This window comes from Myotis daubentonii, chromosome 20 (genome assembly GCF_963259705.1).
Source record: "Myotis daubentonii chromosome 20, mMyoDau2.1, whole genome shotgun sequence".
Lineage (NCBI taxonomy): Eukaryota > Metazoa > Chordata > Mammalia > Chiroptera > Vespertilionidae > Myotis > Myotis daubentonii.
Genome location: NC_081859.1, coordinates 2,076,425 through 2,094,403, shown reverse-complemented (window position 1 = coordinate 2,094,403; position 17,979 = coordinate 2,076,425). Strand labels below are relative to the sequence as shown.

At 44.1% G+C, this 17,979-nt stretch overlaps 2 protein-coding genes across 4 annotated transcripts in view; one reads left to right on the top strand and one right to left on the bottom strand.

Annotated features, from left to right (window-relative positions):
• The window catches only part of LOC132222545 (complement factor H-like), a 209,030-nt gene that overhangs the window by 109,497 nt on the left and 81,554 nt on the right, over positions 1-17,979 (top strand). The window lies entirely within an intron of this gene.
• LOC132222548 (complement factor H-related protein 3-like) lies at positions 1,179-17,507 on the bottom strand. Of its 3 annotated transcripts, XM_059677651.1 has the most exons (9): positions 17,349-17,503; positions 15,442-15,612; positions 13,725-13,898; positions 11,594-11,788; positions 11,016-11,192; positions 9,001-9,183; positions 4,702-4,878; positions 4,300-4,482; positions 1,179-1,696 (listed from the first exon to the last, which is right to left on the bottom strand). In XM_059677651.1, exons 1-9 carry the CDS (start codon positions 17,404-17,406, stop codon positions 1,500-1,502), a joined length of 1,515 nt encoding a protein of 504 aa, XP_059533634.1. In that variant the 5' UTR covers positions 17,407-17,503; the 3' UTR covers positions 1,179-1,499. The 3 variants fall into 3 exon arrangements, with proteins under 3 accessions (XP_059533634.1, XP_059533635.1, XP_059533636.1); XM_059677652.1 differs by lacking the exon at positions 15,442-15,612; XM_059677653.1 differs by lacking the exons at positions 13,725-13,898; positions 15,442-15,612 and having other exon boundaries at positions 17,349-17,507.

Genomic DNA, 17,979 nt, shown 5'->3' with positions numbered 1-17,979 from the left:
AGTTCAGGGCCACACCCAGCCCCTCCTCCTGAGCTGGTCATGACCGTTTTGGAGTCCCGACCTCATTTTCATATTACTTCTTTATATATAAATAGACTAGAGGCCCAATGCATGAAATTCATGCAAAAGTAGGCCTTCCTTCCTCTGGCTCCCAGCACCAGCTTCCCTCTGGCACCCGGGACCCGGGTTCCGTCCAGAGGGTCATCCAGAAGGACGTATGTTCTAATTAGCATATTAAGCTTTTATTATTATAGATTGAACTGTAGTTATGGTAGGTGTTTCATTGTGCTTCCTGCTAGTCTTTGTTCTGTGAACATTGGCTCACTTTTCACAGCACACTGGGTGAATGTGTTGTGTTTATACTCGATATTTCATTTTTATCAGCTTTCATGTCCATGTTACAATAGCTATGCCCCTGATTAGAATCTAATACCTCTTTATGACTTGTTTGCTAGATGAATATGTAGACAATGTTTTATCTCATCATTTGGGGGTATAGTGAGCTACGGATAGATAAGAAAAACTAATAACCTCTACCATCTGTTGCCAACAGGGATATGACATAGTTTGGTTTTGACATGTTTGTGAAGTAATTTTAAGGTGAAGATGTTGACATGCATTTCCCCCCCCCCTTTCCTGTGAAATAAGCGTCTCAAAATGCCCCCACGTAGCATTTTCGTTTGTCATATTTGAGATGCATATAGAAGTGATCTGTTGGTTGGTCTCAGATTACAATGATATCTTCCACATAGTATTTAACACAAATCCTGACTAATGAATAAAAATGAGTTAAACCAAATCAGAAAAGTAAATTGAGAAGAACTGGATTCAAAATAAGAAATTCTGAGTGAATTGAATGAATTTTTTATTCATCGTCATCATCATCATCACCATCTGATGGTATGCCTGGCATATAACTATCATCTTGTTCATAAGTGGAATACTCCAGTTCTCCTTCTTTTTTTTTTTTTTAAATACATTTTATTGATTTTTTTACAGAGAAGAAGGGAGAGGGATAGAGAGTTAGAAACATCAATGAGAGAAATCGATCAGCTGCCTCCTGCACGCCCCTTACGGGGGATGTGCCCGCAACCAAGGTACATGCCCTTGACCGGAATCGAACCTGGGACCCTTCAGTCCGCAGGCTGACGCTCTATCCATTGAGCCAAACCGGTTCGGCCAGTTCTCCTTCTTGACATTGTACTTGGAATGCAGATGGTGGTGGCGCTTCACTACCGCTAGGTTGACACACAAATTCAATATAACCTTCCGTTGTAAAATAAGCTTTTCTCGCATCTAACCATCTCAACTGTATGTTATGTTTTCACATGATTTCTTCTGATACTACACATGCATCTGATGGTTAAAAAAAAGAACATAAAACTAAGTATTAGACAAATATCTTCCACAGGAAAGAGCAGGAAATGCCAGAAGCCTGGAAGCTTTGAGCAAAGAGCAGTAGGCGGGACTGGCCACATCTTTGGGGCCACAGGGCTTCCTCATTCACATCTGGGGAACGCCACTGCCCCTTCCCGACACACGGCTTGAAATGACTCCTCTGACGTCACCGCCTTGTGTCCCGATTTGCACATAAATTCAATGATATCCCCTGTTTTTACATAATAGCGTTTGTTATCTTTCCCTTTTAACTGAATGTTCTTTTCATTCATGATTTCTTCTGAAATTACACATGGATCTGAAAGTAGAAGAAATGAATTAAAGCAATTAGTAACCTTTCCTTTTATAAACAAATAAACCTTCAACCTAATGACTAGCTTAGAGGATGAAGTAATGGAAAGAGCTCATGTACATCATCAATGTGGGCCGAGTCCTGTTCTCCGCCCCGGTCTGTGGGCCCTCACAGCTCCTCAGCAGGCAGCTGCTCCTCCTCACACACCAGGAAGCTGAGGGGAAGGGAAGGTCAGGCACACCTGTCCAAGGTCTCCTTTTTGCCCCACTGACCTCCCCCACCCCCCGGCACATGCCCTTACCCCCCTAGTGTCTGTGCTTGCATATAAGCATAACTAATTTAATTTTTTTAATGGTATGACATCATTATATAATAGAAGCCTAATATCTAAGTGTCTGGTCTTCAGGTCGGCCATTCAACCAATCAAAGCATAATATGCCAATAATATGCTAAGGCCACTCAACCGGCTCGCTATGATGTGCACTGTGCACCAGGGAACAGGGAACAGACAGTTGAACAGTCAAGCAGTCGCTATGACATGCACTGACCATCAGGGGAAAGATGCTCCAACCAGTACCTGAGCTTGCTGCTGGGGTCTGGCTGATCGGGACTGAATGAGATGGGCCAAACACATCCTGGAGCCCTCCCGCAGTCCCTCCCCAGCTGGCCAAATTCCGCATCCCTCCCCAGGCCCAATCATGCATTGGTGGGGTCCCTCAGCCTGGCCTGCACCCTCTCACAATCCTGGACCCCTCAGGGGATGTCAGAGAGCCGGTTTCAGCCTGATCCCACAGGCCAGGCCTAGGGACCCCACTGGTGCACAAATTTGTGCACTGGCCTCTAGTCGATTAATAATATTATATATGGGCTTCAAATGTTCAATTCTATGAAATAGCATCTGTATATTGCTTTGTTTGCCCACCACCAGAAGTCAAATCATCCTCCATCACCATATGTTTGACCCTCTTTATGTTCTACTACTGCTTCCTGCTTCTCTCTGATAATCACCATATTGTTGTCTGTGCCTATGAGATTTTGTCTGTTTTTTTTTTTATCTGTTTGTTTTAATTTTATATCCCACATGTAAGTAAAATCAATAGTTCAAATCTGTCTGCCGGACTTATTTCACTGTGCATGATATTCTCAAGGCCCATCCGTGATGTCACAAATGGCAGTATTTCATCTTTTCTTCTGGCTGAGTAATACTCCATCGTATATTTGGAAGACATCTCTATCTAATCATATATGAAATTTTGAAAATATCATGGACTCCTATTTCTCTTCTCTTGACCCAAGTATTCTGTATTCTAGTTTAGCCATCACTGACATTGATAAGGCCTTAGACATAGCTAAAAGTTCTGTTCCAGCACATTCTATTAACTATTCCATGATGAGACATGATAGACTAACACATATGACGCCTGATATCCAAAAGTTTTTCAAATGTTCCTCAGTACATGCAGATGCTGTTTACATCCAAAAGGATATATTATGTGGGTTCTACAAACCTGTCAAAACACTTTTTCTGATCTTTCCTTCTTAACTTTACTAATCCAAGCAAAAATTTACCTCCTTGCTTTAATAGATCATATTTCTATGTAATTTTTTACATGATGTTTGATGTTGCCTTTGATAATCTTAAGGGCTCTTTGCAAATTTCAATTCCAAGACTCAAGTAAAGTCTTACCTCTGTCACAGAACTGCTTTTATGTTCCCAGAAAATGGACACTGCTTTCTATTCTTCGTGGGAGGAATAAGTCTTGCTTGTGCTGGGAGACATATCTTAGACTTGTCCAACTGTACAATCGTCTAAACTTGAGATTTAGAACTTACCTTGGAAATTCAATACTTTCTTTTCCAGAGAACCTAGTTTGGAGCTATTCCTAGACCAGTGGTCGGCAAATGGTGGCTCGCGAGCCACATGCAGCTTTTTGGCCCCATGAGTGTGGCTCTTCCACAAAATACCACGTGCGGGCATGCACGTACATACAGAGCAATTGAAACTTCATGGCCCATGTGCAGAAGTCAGTTTTCGGTCTGGGTGAGTCTATTTTGAAGAAGTGGTGTTAGAAGAAGTGGGGGGTGTCGGTCAGTCGGGCGACGGGAGACTTGGCGCAGGCGTACCCTAGTTAAGTTAATAACAATGTACCTACCTACCTATATAGTTTAAGTTTAAAACATTTGGCTCTCAAAAGAAATTTCAATTGTTGTACTGTTGGTATTAGGCTCTGTTGACTAATGAGTTTGCCAACCACTGTTCTAGACTATTCTGATTTCTGGTCCTGGACTTACTGGGTTTGCTGTAATCTCCCACAGAAGGGGACACATACACAGGAGAGGATGAGTCGGGTAGGGTCCACTGTGGAGTCAGTTAATGTATCAGAATCAGCCTCCCTGAATGTTCCTGTTTAAAGGACCTTTATCATTGTTCACAGAGGGATTCTCCAAGCTCATAGCCCTACACACGAGTCTCCGAATGTGAAACATTGAGCAGGAGAGCTGTTGGTGAGCACAGTTCTAGACTCTGACTCCATGACTGGTAGACCACACGCGAGCTCATCAACATCACCCTCATGGTCTCAGGATCCAGAAGAATCTTGAGAACTTACCTATGCATCTCGGGGGTTCGGACCACTTTGCAGAACTACAGGTTACATATTGAGGACCCTGGAGTTCATAGTAGGCCTGGCATTGGTATTCCACTCTTGACCCTGGAGGGTACCCTTCCAATGGGAAGGAGGTGATGTCTCCATCGCTAATCGTTGGAGGAGGCCCACACTTGTCTGCAGATTCTGAAAGAGAGCATTTTAGCTGTTGAAGAACAAACTGCACTTTTATTGGAAACTATTCACGTAAAGCTGCCCAGGAAGTATTGTCCCTCTTTTGCATTTTAAACCTTGTAACCACCATGTGGTTCAAAATGCCTTAGATCACCCACACTCAAGCGAGGACAACATACACGTAGACTTTTCAATTCTTGGAAAAGGAAATGCTGGAATCAAAATACTTACTAAAGCAGGTTGGCAAGTGGAGCCACCCGCCCTCACCACACACCATGGAGCCCTTGGTGCTTCCATCTCTGTTTTCGTAGCCATCCAGGCATTGGTAGTCCAACGTGTCATTAGGTCGAAATGGTCTTCCAGTGATCAAAGCTGTGGCATTCTCAAATATGGGCATGTCACAAAGTTCTAAAGCAAAATAAAGGTGACCATTGTATTTCTAATGCCGTATCATGTAGAATCCACCGAAGAAAATCTCATTCCGGCAATACTAACCTTTACCGTCAGTGTGTGGATCAGTGAAGTATCATGTGACAACTCTCTGAATCAGTGTGGTTCTGGCCTGGACAAGTAATATAGCATGAAGGATAGATTTTCTTACACATCCTTTTCCCTATCATTCAAAACCTCTAAATATATGTTAGGAACCTTTAGTCTGATGTATTTTTAACTGTGGATATGTCACTGGCTTTTACTAAAATATACTATTATAATGATATCATATCATTTATCATTTGAAGGACAACATAATTTGTGATTTCAAGAGGTAATGTATGTATTTACATAGGAGACATACTAATACCAAGATTGTGAGTATTTGAGGAAGACTGTAGGCCTTGGATACAGGATCCATGTACTTATATAAAACACCCTCCTTTCCCTAATGATTCTCAGAATTGAAAATTTATCTACATTGATTTTTTAATATATTTTATTGATATTTTTACAGAGAGGAAGGGAGAGGGATAGAGAATTAGAAACATTAATGAGAGAGACATATCAATCAGCTGCCTCCTGCACACTCGCCACCGGGGATGTGCCCGCAACCAAGGCACATGTCCTCGACCAAAATTGAACCCGGGACCACACAGTCCGCAGGCCGACGCTCTATCCACTGAGCCAAACCAGCCAGGGCTATCTTCATTGATTTTAAAAATGAATTGCAAAGGGTAAAGCTTTTTCACTAAAGGGAGTCCATGAAATGGAAAACAATATTTTAAAAATGTAAGAACTGATATCTTTTCGTTGTTTCTTTAATCAATCTTCCCACCTTCTGTAGCTTAAGGTTTAGTTTCTCTTAAACAGTCTTTTTTTAATACCCATAAATGTTTTTAGTGTGCAATAGCTACTGAGTGATCATGGTAAGTATTTCAACCCAAATAACAGGCGTAGAAAAAGGCAGGGAAAAGGACCTCCTTTAGTTGCCCAGGCTGGCATTCATAGGCCAACGTGTCATGGAGCTTAAACCACATGCCTTAACTCTTGGCTCTCACATTCTCAAATATTGGCATATCACAAGATTCTAATGCATAGTAGAATTGAATATTTCATTTCTACTATTATTTAGTGGACAATTTAATTACATAAGTTTTGTTCCAATAAAAAAAACTTTATCACTTAGCATGTGCTAATAAATTACACATCATATATATGTGTATATATATGTGTATATATATATATATGTATATATATATATATATATATATACACACACACACACACATTAGAGGCCCAATGTGTGTGTATGTGTGTGTGTGTGTATATATATATATATATATATATATATATATATATATATATACATACATATATACATACTAGAGGCCCAATGCAGCAAATTAGTGCAAGGGACTCGGCCCTCACAGTCCTGGCTTCATCAGGAAGGACTTCTGGAAGGTTGTTCGGTTGTCCAGTATAATTAGCATATTACACTTTTATTATTATAGATATATATAACCTAATCAGAGCAGTGATGAATCATTGTCCTAAAATGGCTGTAGATAATAAAAACATGTATTTATTCACAGCAGTTTTACCATCACATAAATGATCCAAAACATTTACATTAAGAACATTTTTCTCAATGCAACTAAACTTAGATATTTATTTCATGCTAGAAATAAAATAGGCCATAATAGATGCAGTGTACTTTTTCTTTTTGGCAAAGCAGAATATCATTTTGTGAGTGTAGATGCCAAAGTTATTAGCAGTTGTGATATATATATATATATATATATATATATATATATATATATCAGACAAACATGAATTCGTTCAAGAAAATTATTTTTCAACAGTGAGAGTAAATTTTTAAACATTCTATAAATTCTAATTTTTAAACATTCTATAAATTTCTCCTTTAACACATACTAATTTTTAAAGCTTACATGCTAATTTAGCTTTTTCAGATATCTTAATGACTGTATATTCTCTTATACTTATCAAGATCCAATGTAAAGATAGTTCTATATTTATATTTGGGATAAGAAAGCAAAATGTTAGTAAATACTCTTAATTTTCACTAACACTATCTTGGAGTGATGTTAATAAAGGTTTAAGTAATTTACCTCATATTTTATAAGATGATTTGTAGTCAGCTACCTTAAAGTGTTAAAAAAAAAAAGTAAAATAAAATTATAAAAATAATGGAGACATTTTTTTCCTTTTCCTTTTAAGATTGTTTTAATGAATAGTTGATCACGATTATTATAAAACTAGGGGCCCGGTGCACGAAATTCGTGCACTGGGTGTGTGTGGGGAGGGGAGTGTCCCTCAGCCCAGCCTGCCCCCTCTCACATACTGGGAGCCCTCAGGTGTAGACCCCCATCACCCTCCGATCGCCTGATCGGCCCCTTGCCCAGGCCTGACGCCTCCGCCAGAGGTGTCAGGCTTGGACAGGGGACCCCTATCTCCCCCCGATCACTGGCTCTGGCCCCCGCCCAGGCCTGAGGCCTCTGGCCCAGGAATCATGCCTGGGCAGGGGACCCCCATCTCCCTCTGATCGCTGGCTCCACCCCCCGCCCAAGCCTGACGCCTCTGACCCAGGCTTCAGGCCTGGGCAAGGGGACCATCATATCCCCCCAATCCCCGGCTCAGCCCCCAACCCAGGCCTGATGCCTCGGCCAGAGGAATTGACCCTCATCACCCTCCGATCATCAATCACTGGATCGGCCCCTTGACAATACCTGAGGCCTCCGGCAGAGGCGTCTGGCCCGGACAGCGGGGACCCGCAGCTGCAGCGGCCCCACGATCGTGGGCTCCGCTTTAGGCCCAGGCAAGGGACCCCTAGCTCCCGGGACTGCCAGCTTCGACCATGCCCAGCTCCCATCGCTGGCTCCACCCCTACTTCCTGCTATCACTGGCCAGGGCGGCAAAGGCGCCTGATTCTCCGATCATGGCTGGGGGGCAGGGCAAAGGCGGCCCCAGGGCCGCCTTTGCCCTGCCCCCCAGCTCTTAGCTCCCCCCTGGGTTTCCGATCACTGTCAGTGGCAGGGGGCTTCTTCCTGCTTTCCCTTTCACCTCCCTGCATTGTGCCTACATATGCAAATTAACCGCCATCTTGTTGGCAGTTAACTGCCAATCTTAGTTGGCAGTTAACTGCCAATCATAGTTGGCAGTTAACTGCCAATCATAGTTGGCAGTTAACTGCCAATCATAGTTGGCAGTTAATTTGCATATAGCCCTGATTAGCCAATGAAAAGGGTATCGTTGTACGCCAATTACCATTTTTCTCTTTTATTAGATAGGATGAGTCTGATATGGATCCAACATCATTTTTGCTCTGGCTGGTTCCCTTGGTACGTATGGAAATGGGAAGCAATGGAAACAATAGGAACAGACATTTTAAATATCTCCTTCACTTAAAGTGAATGAAAACTACCACCGCATGGCTTTGGGATGAATAAGTCAAAGTGAGTGAACTGTCTAGGGAATGTTCATGAACTTCGAGGTCATAAAGCAGAGAGCTCCCTCCCTGTCGCCGACGCTGGTTGTGTAGGAGCATCTCACAGTCTCCACTCACTGCACATCCCTGTAGGCTTCCTGGAGGAAGTGGTTGCTCAGAAGAGGAGCTCCCCTGCAGCACCGAAAACATAAATCACACAAGTGACTTTCCTCTAACCCTGTGTCCTATGAGCCCACATTTCACTTACATACCTAACTTTTATGTCTAGGAACTGAGACTCTGAGAGGGAAGTCTGATCACCTGCAAACAGGTAAACAGGGCAGGACCTCAGCTCAAAATGATGAGCTTACAGCGGAATCCACACAGGCCCGTAGGCAGTTTGAAAATCGCAGGATGGTTTACGGGGGATAAACCTAGAACTGAATGATGGACTCATGTCTACCCTACTAGTAATTCATTGTAAAAGAGAAAAAGAAATTACATATGTTTTCTCACAAATATCTTTTTTAGCTTTTTCAAATAGAACTATGTCAGCTTCCACCACCCCACAAAAAAGAAATCAGTTAAAGTAAACATTTCTTCAACGGTCATTAAAATAACAGACATGACAGTCATGAATGACTTACTAATGCATCTGGGTTGAGCTGACCATCCATTCTGGAGACACGTAATATACCCGGATGTGTGACCATCTTCTGTTACATAATCTTGTTTGCACTTATATTTTACTCTTTGATTTAAGAGATATGTAGGTTCAGGATCAGCAGTAAATCCATTTTCAATTTTTACCTTTGACTTTAAACATGTTTCTAAAAGGAAGACAGCATAAGGAAACGGTAAGCATATAGTCTGGAAACAGTTTCCTAAGGACTCACACACATTACAATCTAAGAAATAAGGGCCATTTGCCAATAAAAACCAGGAAAATTCCTAATCATCCAAAGCATAGTTTTGTAGAAAATAGATTATGAGTTTCCGAAAATATTAAATCTAGATATTAAAAAATTGGGGGGAACTAAGGCAGATTTAAACACTCGGGATGCCTTGTAAGAAATTATGAAACATCGGTTTGCCTCATGAATCTGGAAGCACGCAGCCTGCCAGAGCTCTTCTAGCAACAGGCCCCTTCCTGTGCCTGACTGGGTGTCAATATTGCTAAGAGGGTGGAGCTTAAGTGTTCTCACCCCATGGGAAGCAATGGCACCTCTGTGAGGTGATGGATGTGCTACACAGCTCCATCTGGTGGTCATGTCACCATGTGTGCTTATATCAAAATAGCAAGCTGTCCAAGTTAAACATATGCAATTCCCATGTTCAGTTACACCCCATTCGTGCTGACAAAGGAAAACCAACTGGAAAACAGAAACATCTGAGCAGGAATCAACTAGAAACCAAACACTGGAGAGAATGTACAGAGCCAAACGGTGCTTCATTGAAAATATGCACTAAAATGGATAAACACACGAAAAGAACAATGAAGAGAGTGCCAGCCACACAGACACAATGAGGAAGCGGAGCCAAATCTATGAACATGACCTTGTGAGGCGTATGGACACGGCCAGTGCCTAACTATGGTTCCTGAGACATAGGGTCAACCGATGGGCTCTCCATTCTCCACAGGGCTTTGTTGGGAGGTGGGAACTTCCCAGATCACAGCACAGGAAAGGAAAACCCAAGCAGATGTGTCAGTCCTACTGAACAGGAGAAACGAAGGCCGCTGTTCCCAAAGAGGCCGACACCACCAAACTCTGAATGTCCATAACCAGAGAGGAAAGCGCCCTGGAATGGGGGGAGAGCTCTACAAACCTGCACAGCGATCCTAGATTCTTCGGTGAATACATCCCCCTGGAGTGGAGGGCGGAACCCCCTGAGAATGGGCAGAGCACAACTACTGAGGAAAGAGCTGCCAGGGAACAACAAATTCCAAGATCCCAGGGCACACCCAGCACTGGAAACATTCAGATTAATCAGTCACATGGGAACAGGTCTTAAACACCAATCACTTAGTAGAGAGACTGGAAGAGGCCTCCTCCATCCAGACCCTGAATAAACTCTTCTGTGTAAAGGCTCCCACACCGGCCTTATCCATTGACAAACAAGCCTTGAGTAGATCACGTTGACCGGAACAACCTAGACTTCCAACACGGAACATCAAGCCAGTAGGACTCGGGGTCCCCAACCTCAAACGCCCAAGAGGAGCACTCTGGGAGGAGTCACTCGGGGTGAGGTTGCTGCTCTCAGAGCCTGTTGGGCATCCAGTGTGGGCCCTTGGCTCCAATGGGGTGTGAAACTTCTCGCTTGGTTCCCGGAGCCTCATGCAGGGTGATTGTCAGAATCCCTGTTCTTTGTGGGGTAGATGAACCTCCTAATTAGCCATCTTGCTCATGACACTGTTATTACAGGTTTGCTCTTTGGGGTCTTTTCCTGTTGTGTATTTTTTTAAATTAATGTCTACCAATAGGCTTCTTTATTTTGCTATTGATACATCAAGAAATTGGCGTTTCCACTTTATACACTTGAAAAAATAAAACCAAGTAGGGCCATTTGCAAATTAGGAAGCTCAGAAAACCTTTTGCCACAGTTATTACAGGTGAGTCTTAGACAATCACAACCTGACTGGATCTTAGACCAGTTTTCTTACCGACACGGATGCATCTGGGAGGAGGGAGCCAGCCATTCTCCGTACAGGTCATTGAGGTCTGCTTGTTTTGAAGCGTGTAGCCAGGATAGCAATTAACACGTACAGATGTGCCCTGCAAGTAGCTTTGTTCATATCGTGGACGATGTCCATTTTCCAAATCATTGAAAATGCATTTTCCTGAGAATTATAAAATGATGATTAAAACACATAAATGGGATCAAAATGAATTAAAAACTATCTTTATAATATTTAAATTAGATGCATAAGCATCCAAAAGTAGCACATAACTTAAGAAGCACTGCAGATGCTACCAAATGTTTTTACAATCCATATTAAATGGTATTTATCTGTAATTTCCACAATTGAAATATGTATAAATGCTAAGGACAGGCTTGTAGAATCTATGTCTATGTCTCGTGCTGTTAATGAAGACCCTTGGTGACAGAGACATCCAGTGTCGGTCTTTCTGCTCAGAGACTCATCCTCCACCCGCTTTCCCCCACAGGCTTAGGGAGCTCACGTTGGCTCTCTCCACTCCGGACTATGGCTACGGGCACAGGACAGAGAGGTTCACTCACTGCGGCAGGGCACTTCCGGGGTCCAGCCATCTTGTGTGCAGGTCATGCGATCCCACTTGCTTTGTGAAGGAGTCACATAGTTGTCATCACAGGAATAGTAAAACCATTGTCCTGCTGATACTGGGAATTGTGATCTATACCAGTCTCCCCAATGTAGGCGTCCATGTTTTATTTCTGGAAAGTCACAGGGCTTAACTAGCAAGTGAAACAAACAAAACACAGTATAAGTAATGTTTTACCTTAAGAAAAATGTAATGAGAGATACCTTATTTCATTGATGAATTATACTCTCATATGCTCAGAATTACACTCATTGCATTCGGCTTTCTAGGACAAGAGAAGTTATCATCTTCAGATGATGTGAATAACACTTGTTCCCTGATCATTTCACAATATATACAAATATGGAATCATTAGAGTGAACACCTGAATGTAACACAACACTGCAGGTCAATATTATCTGCATAAACCATCACTCCCCTTGTCATTGTTATGTACACTGAGGCCTGTGTCACGGTGGTCATGGCCTCCTCTTTAAGGCACCTGACTGTCCACATTCATTAGGCCTTGGCCTTGAATGAACACTGAGCCATTGACCTATCATGTGTGTCATTTCATTTGTCACCCATGGAAGATCCAGCTTAAGTGCGGGCCCCTTTTCCAATGAGCTGATCCACAGGGAGCAGCAATGAGATGGTAGAGACAGAAAACACTGGAAAAGGGGCAGCCCCCAGGAATGAAGTGCCCTGTGGGCTGAGGGGTGTGTGTGACAGGTGGGGCTTTAGAAAGTGCACAGTGTCTCCCACACTCATCCCCTCATACAAGGGAGCCCCGTGCCCCTCCCTTGGGTGAGGCTGGACTGAGGGGCGCTCTTCTGAAGAGGTCACGTGGCTGAGGGGACCCTGTGACCAGGTCATCGATGTTCTGGAGGCGCCCCCAGGGCCCTCAGGTCATCGCTCAGGGAGGGTTCCTGCCCTCAGGCCGCCGATGGGGACGCCCAGGGGGACGGCTGCGGAGGCTCCTGCCCTCGCCCTGGGAGTGGGCCCCTTGGAAGCACGTGCTGCAGCCCAGCCCGCTCCCCCCACAGCCTGGGCAGTGTGAGGTCTCATCCGATAATTGAATGGATACCCCGTCCCCTGGGAACTGAGCTCAGACCACTTCACAGCCCACATTCCCTTCCCCTGAGACCTCATCCCACTTGCTGAGACCATTCTCCCCTCTGGACTTTCCCAGAATCCGACCCGCCCAGGGAATCCTCCTTCCAGAAAAAGCCCCCCTAGAGTCCTTTACAACCTCCCACTCCCTGTCCCTGGGGCTGGAGACAATGCGGGGTTCACCCATCTGATACCCAGATGACCTAATACATTTATAATCCCTCACCACTAGGCCTCCTGCGTTCCTCCTTCGGGGACCCTAAGAGGCAGCATCCCAGGGAGCAGTAGGGATCGACCCAGAACCAGTAGCTAAGTGGCTCCCCAACCCTGACCCTACCAAGGCTGACACACAGGGGGCTGTTGTCTGAGGCCGTATGTTTGGAGGTGTTTGTTGCACAGACACCAATACCTCATGTACTAGGTGTTGACTGGTAGTGCTCTTACCCAGTGATCTAATTCACATATTGGAATATTTGTGAGAGAAACATATCTTCATACATACACATACACATATTTAACACTGATTAGCAAAAAATTTAAAGTTTTTATTAACAAAAATGTGGTTTTGATGTTAGAATTGGAGGCTTTGGAAATCAAAGCCTGCCTTGAGCCTCTGCGTTACCTTCTCAGTGAGGCCAAGATTAGGACTTATTAGGTCCCCTTTAGTTTTCATTTATTTTTTATCAACTTCAGAGAGGAAGGGAGAGGAGGAGAGGGAGGGAGGGAGAGAGAGAGACTGAGAGAGAGTCACTTATGGACAGAGAGAATCATGGATCGGCTGCCTCCTGCACACCCCACACTGGGAATCAGCTCACAACCCGGACATGAGCCCTGATGGGTGATCGAATGGTGACCTCCTGGTTCAAAGTCGATACTAAATCACTGAGCCGCTATGGCCAGGCAGATCCCCTGATTTTTAAGTTTAAGAGAAGTAATTGCAGAATTAAGAAGCAGGTGAAGATATGGAGGGAACTTACAGCTACATCTTGGAGGAGGATCCCAGCCTATGTCAGTACATTTTGTAGTATTTCCCCGGATGGAAGGGAAGAAGCCACCTTTGCAGGAGTATCTGATTGTGTCTCCCACTCTGTATGTGCTCCTGTCAGCAACAAAGTGACTGTTTGCAATTCTTGGAGGGTCACATGTCATTTCTGAAAAGTAAAAGAACAGGTGTGTTATGCAGAAATCACATGAAAACCATCAAGGACATGAGAATCCGTGAATGTCATTTCTTTCCAAAGAGCACAGGGCATTGAAATGAGCACCCTGTCCTCACATGTATAGTAGCAACCATTATATTATAACTAATAGAGAACATATGCAACCTCCTAGGCCAGTGGTTCTCAACCTTCCTCATGCCGTGACCCTTTAATACAGTTCCTCATGTTGTGGTGACCCCCAATTTCATTGTTACAAATTGAAACTAATTAAAGCATAATAGTGATTAATCACAAAAACAATATGTAATTAAATATGTGTTTTCCGATGGTCTTAGGCTACCCCTGTGAAAGGGAGAATTTTGTTAGATTAATTACAAATAGAAGACCCTGACTGGTTTGGCTCAGTAGATAGAGGGTCTGCCTGCAGACTCAAGGGTCCCAGGTTCGATTCCAGTCAAGGGCATGTACCTTGGTTGCAGGCACATCCCCAGTGGGGGGTGTGCAGGAAGCAGCTGATCGATTTTTCTCTCTCATCGATGTTTCTAACTCTCTATCCCTCTCCCTTCCTCTCTGTAAAAAAATCAATAAAATATATTTTTTAAAAAAAGAATAGAAGAACTTCTGGTGGGTGCTTTCAAGCAGAGGGCAGAAATCCCTTGACAAATTGTAATTCCCTACTCTCATCATCTCCATGAAAGTAAACGGTGCTGTTAAAACATTGCCGGGGCCGGGGCCTCTGTCCAAAAGAGTGACAGCTGAGACTGTACTAAGTGTGAGGCCACATGGTTCCTACTGTGAGAAGCCATCATTGAGATTTGGGATAATCCCCCATGGGCACTCCCTTTTGTGATTCAGTAGAAACATCCAGTTTGCACAGGGACAGATGAATTGGGCCAAAGGTGGTTCTTATTTAGCCGGTCTCGGTACTTTTCATCATTCCTGCCAATGACTTGTTGTCAGAGATTGTCCCAAATGAATGCAGAGACTGAAGTTTTTATGTGTTTTTTTTTAAATATATTTTTGTTGATTTCAGAGAGGAAGGGAGAGGGAGAGAGAGAGAAACATCCATGATGAGAGAGAATCATGAATCAGCTGCCTCCTGCATGCCCGTCACTGGGGATGGAGCCCACAACCCGGGCCTGTGCCCTGACCGGGAATCGAACCCTGACCTCCTGGTTCCTAGGCCGATGCTCAACCACTGAGCCACACCGGCCAGGCAGAGACTGAAGTTTTGATAAATTACTCTCAACTAAGACCCCCAACACTACAAAGCATAGACCAGATGGAAGAACATGTGTGCCTTATCCCGGCTAAGGTTATTTGAAAATGTCTTTTATTTAGTTCCACATTTCTTACAAATTTGGGGAGAATATATGCCCCTGGGGAGGCCTTCACTCTCCGCAGGTAGGGCTCTCCCTGTCGCAGGGGAACAGGGAGCCCGTGTGGTGCAATGAGCAGAGGCGCGGAGAGTGCAGTGCGTGCACAGGAGGGACGGGGTGCCCCCCAACAGACACCGTGAGAAAGAGGGGGTTACCTTGGCAGGACGGAGGCGGGGTCCACCCCGACTGGGTGCAGACAGTCTCTGCTCTTCCGCTGTAACTGTACCCCGGGAGGCACCGGTACTGAAGCCTCTCGTTGTCTTGATAGGAGGCCTTAGGAGACGTGGGCTCGCCATTTGGGATCTGCGGGAGGCTGCAGGAGATGGCTGAGCGGGGGGAGGGGAATGGGGGGAGGGGGAGATGCCAAGATGTCCGTTAGGTACATGCAAGGACTGCGCCTGAGACACAGCTCCCGCAGGTCACCAGCCCTGTTCCATTCGGGTTTGATTTGAATGCTTGAGAAATCTATTTGTCACTCTTACCATTCACCTTGTTTTCTTTATTGATTAAGGCATTACATATGTGTCCTTGTCCCCCCAGGGCCCCCCCATCACAAACCCGTTCATGCCCTCACCCCCCTGGTGTCTGTGTCCATTGGTTAGGCCAGCAGTTCTCAGCCTTCCTAATGCCACCACCCTTTAATACAGTTCCTCATGTTGTGGTGACCCCCAATTTCATTGTGACACATTGAACATCATTAAAGCATAGTGATGAGTCACAAAAACAATATGTAATTATATATGTGTTTTCTGATGGTCTTAGACGACCCCTGTGAAAGGGTCGTTTGACCCCCAAAGGGCTCGCGACCCACAGGTTGAGAACCACTGAAGACACAGTGTTAAGTAAAATATGTCTGCCGTCTGTAGTGTGTGATGTTAATCAACATGAACCTCAAATGAGCCTTAAATATGTTTATTTTTCCTGGCCGATGTGGCTCCGGGGTTGATCATGACCTCTGAACCAGGGGGTCAGGGTTTGATCGCTGCTTTGGGCACATATCCAGGTTGTGAGCTTGATGCGCAGTGGGAAAGTGGGGGTGAAGGAGGGAGCCTATCAACGATTCTCTCTCATCACTGATGTTTCTAACTCTCTCTTCCTCTCCCTTCCTCTCTGAAATCAATAAAGATATACTTTAATACATGTTTTTCTCTTACTTTAATCGGCTACATCTATTATATTTTCATATTCCCATTGTAGTCCAGTCACATATCTTAGTTTTCAATTCATAGTATAGCTACACTTAACACCATTGCTTGAAGTCAAAAACTATGAGACACGTATAAAAACATGTTTCTCTAAGAGACCAACCAAATACTATTGGGAGAATGTTGTTAAATTAGTTAGGAATAGAAGAACTTCTGGTGGTTGCTTTCAAGCAGTGGGCATAAATCCCTTGACAAATTGTAATTCCCTACTCTCATCATCTCCATTAGAGTAAACGGTGCTGTTAAAACATTGCCGGGCCCGGGGCCTCTGTCCAAAAGAGTGACAGCTGAGACTGTACTAAGTGTGAGGCCACATGGTTCCTACTGTTGGAAGCCATCATTGAGACTTGGGATAAGAATAATAATCCCCCATGGGCACTCCCTGCTGTGAATCAGTAGAAACATCCAGTTCGCACAGAGGACGGATGAATTGGGCCAAAGGTGGTTTCTATGTAACCGGTCTCGGTACTTTTCATCATTCCTGCCAATGATTTATTGTGAGAAATTGTCCCTAATGAATGCAGAGACCAAACTGTTGGTAAATTACCCTCAAATAGCCCTAGCCGGTGGGCTCAACTCCTGGTCAAGGGCACATGTCTTGGTAGCAGTTTCCATCCCAGGCCCTGGTCAGGGCTTGGGCAGGAGGCACCCAGTCCATGTGTCTCTCACATTAATGTCTCTCTCTCTGTGTCTCTCTCTCTCTCTCACTTCCCCTTCTCCCTTCCTTGCACTCTTTCTCTAAAGTTCAATGGAAAAAAATACCCTCGGTGAGGATTGTTTTAAAAAGTAAAAACAAATGAAAATGGGCAAAGTCCTACTTAAGAAGGAGCTAAATATTCCCGTCAGTGTCAACTCACCTTGTCCACGAGCCCAGGAGACCCACAGGGTGAGGATGACCGTGACTAGTAACAGCATGGTGGGCTCCCCGGATGTGTTAGCACAGAAAGTCCAGCGCTGCTGTTATGCGTTCCAATCTGCTGCAGTTACCAAGTGTGGCTCTGAATTTAAGTGAAATTACCAGGAAGCTAGTTGACTGGGTTCACTCAGTAGATATCAAAGTTCAAAGACTTTTGCAATATCTGTGTATTTACATGAAGGATTTCACAATCATTTCTTGAGTTACTTCCGTGATATGTATTTGTGCCACTTTCCTTAGATAAGTTGAAAACTGAATCCAAGAGTGATATGAAACTCTAATCTTTAAACATTTCTTGAGAATGGGTGAGGTTCTTCCTCAACCAGGAGATTCACGCGGGAATAGCTCTGACTGCATGTCCCTGTGACGGTCTCTCACCCCAGTGCAGTCCTTAGGGGTCTATGGACACAGCGTACATTCCTGTCTGTAGGAAAGCACTGATTTTTTTAGTAAACTCACAATAGACAACAACTCAGAAGTCCAAGAATTTCAGCACATTGTTTGCATTCAATTATTTTTCATGTTTTGTTTCTTTTTAGAAGCAGAGAGAGAGAGAGAGAGAGAGAGAGAGA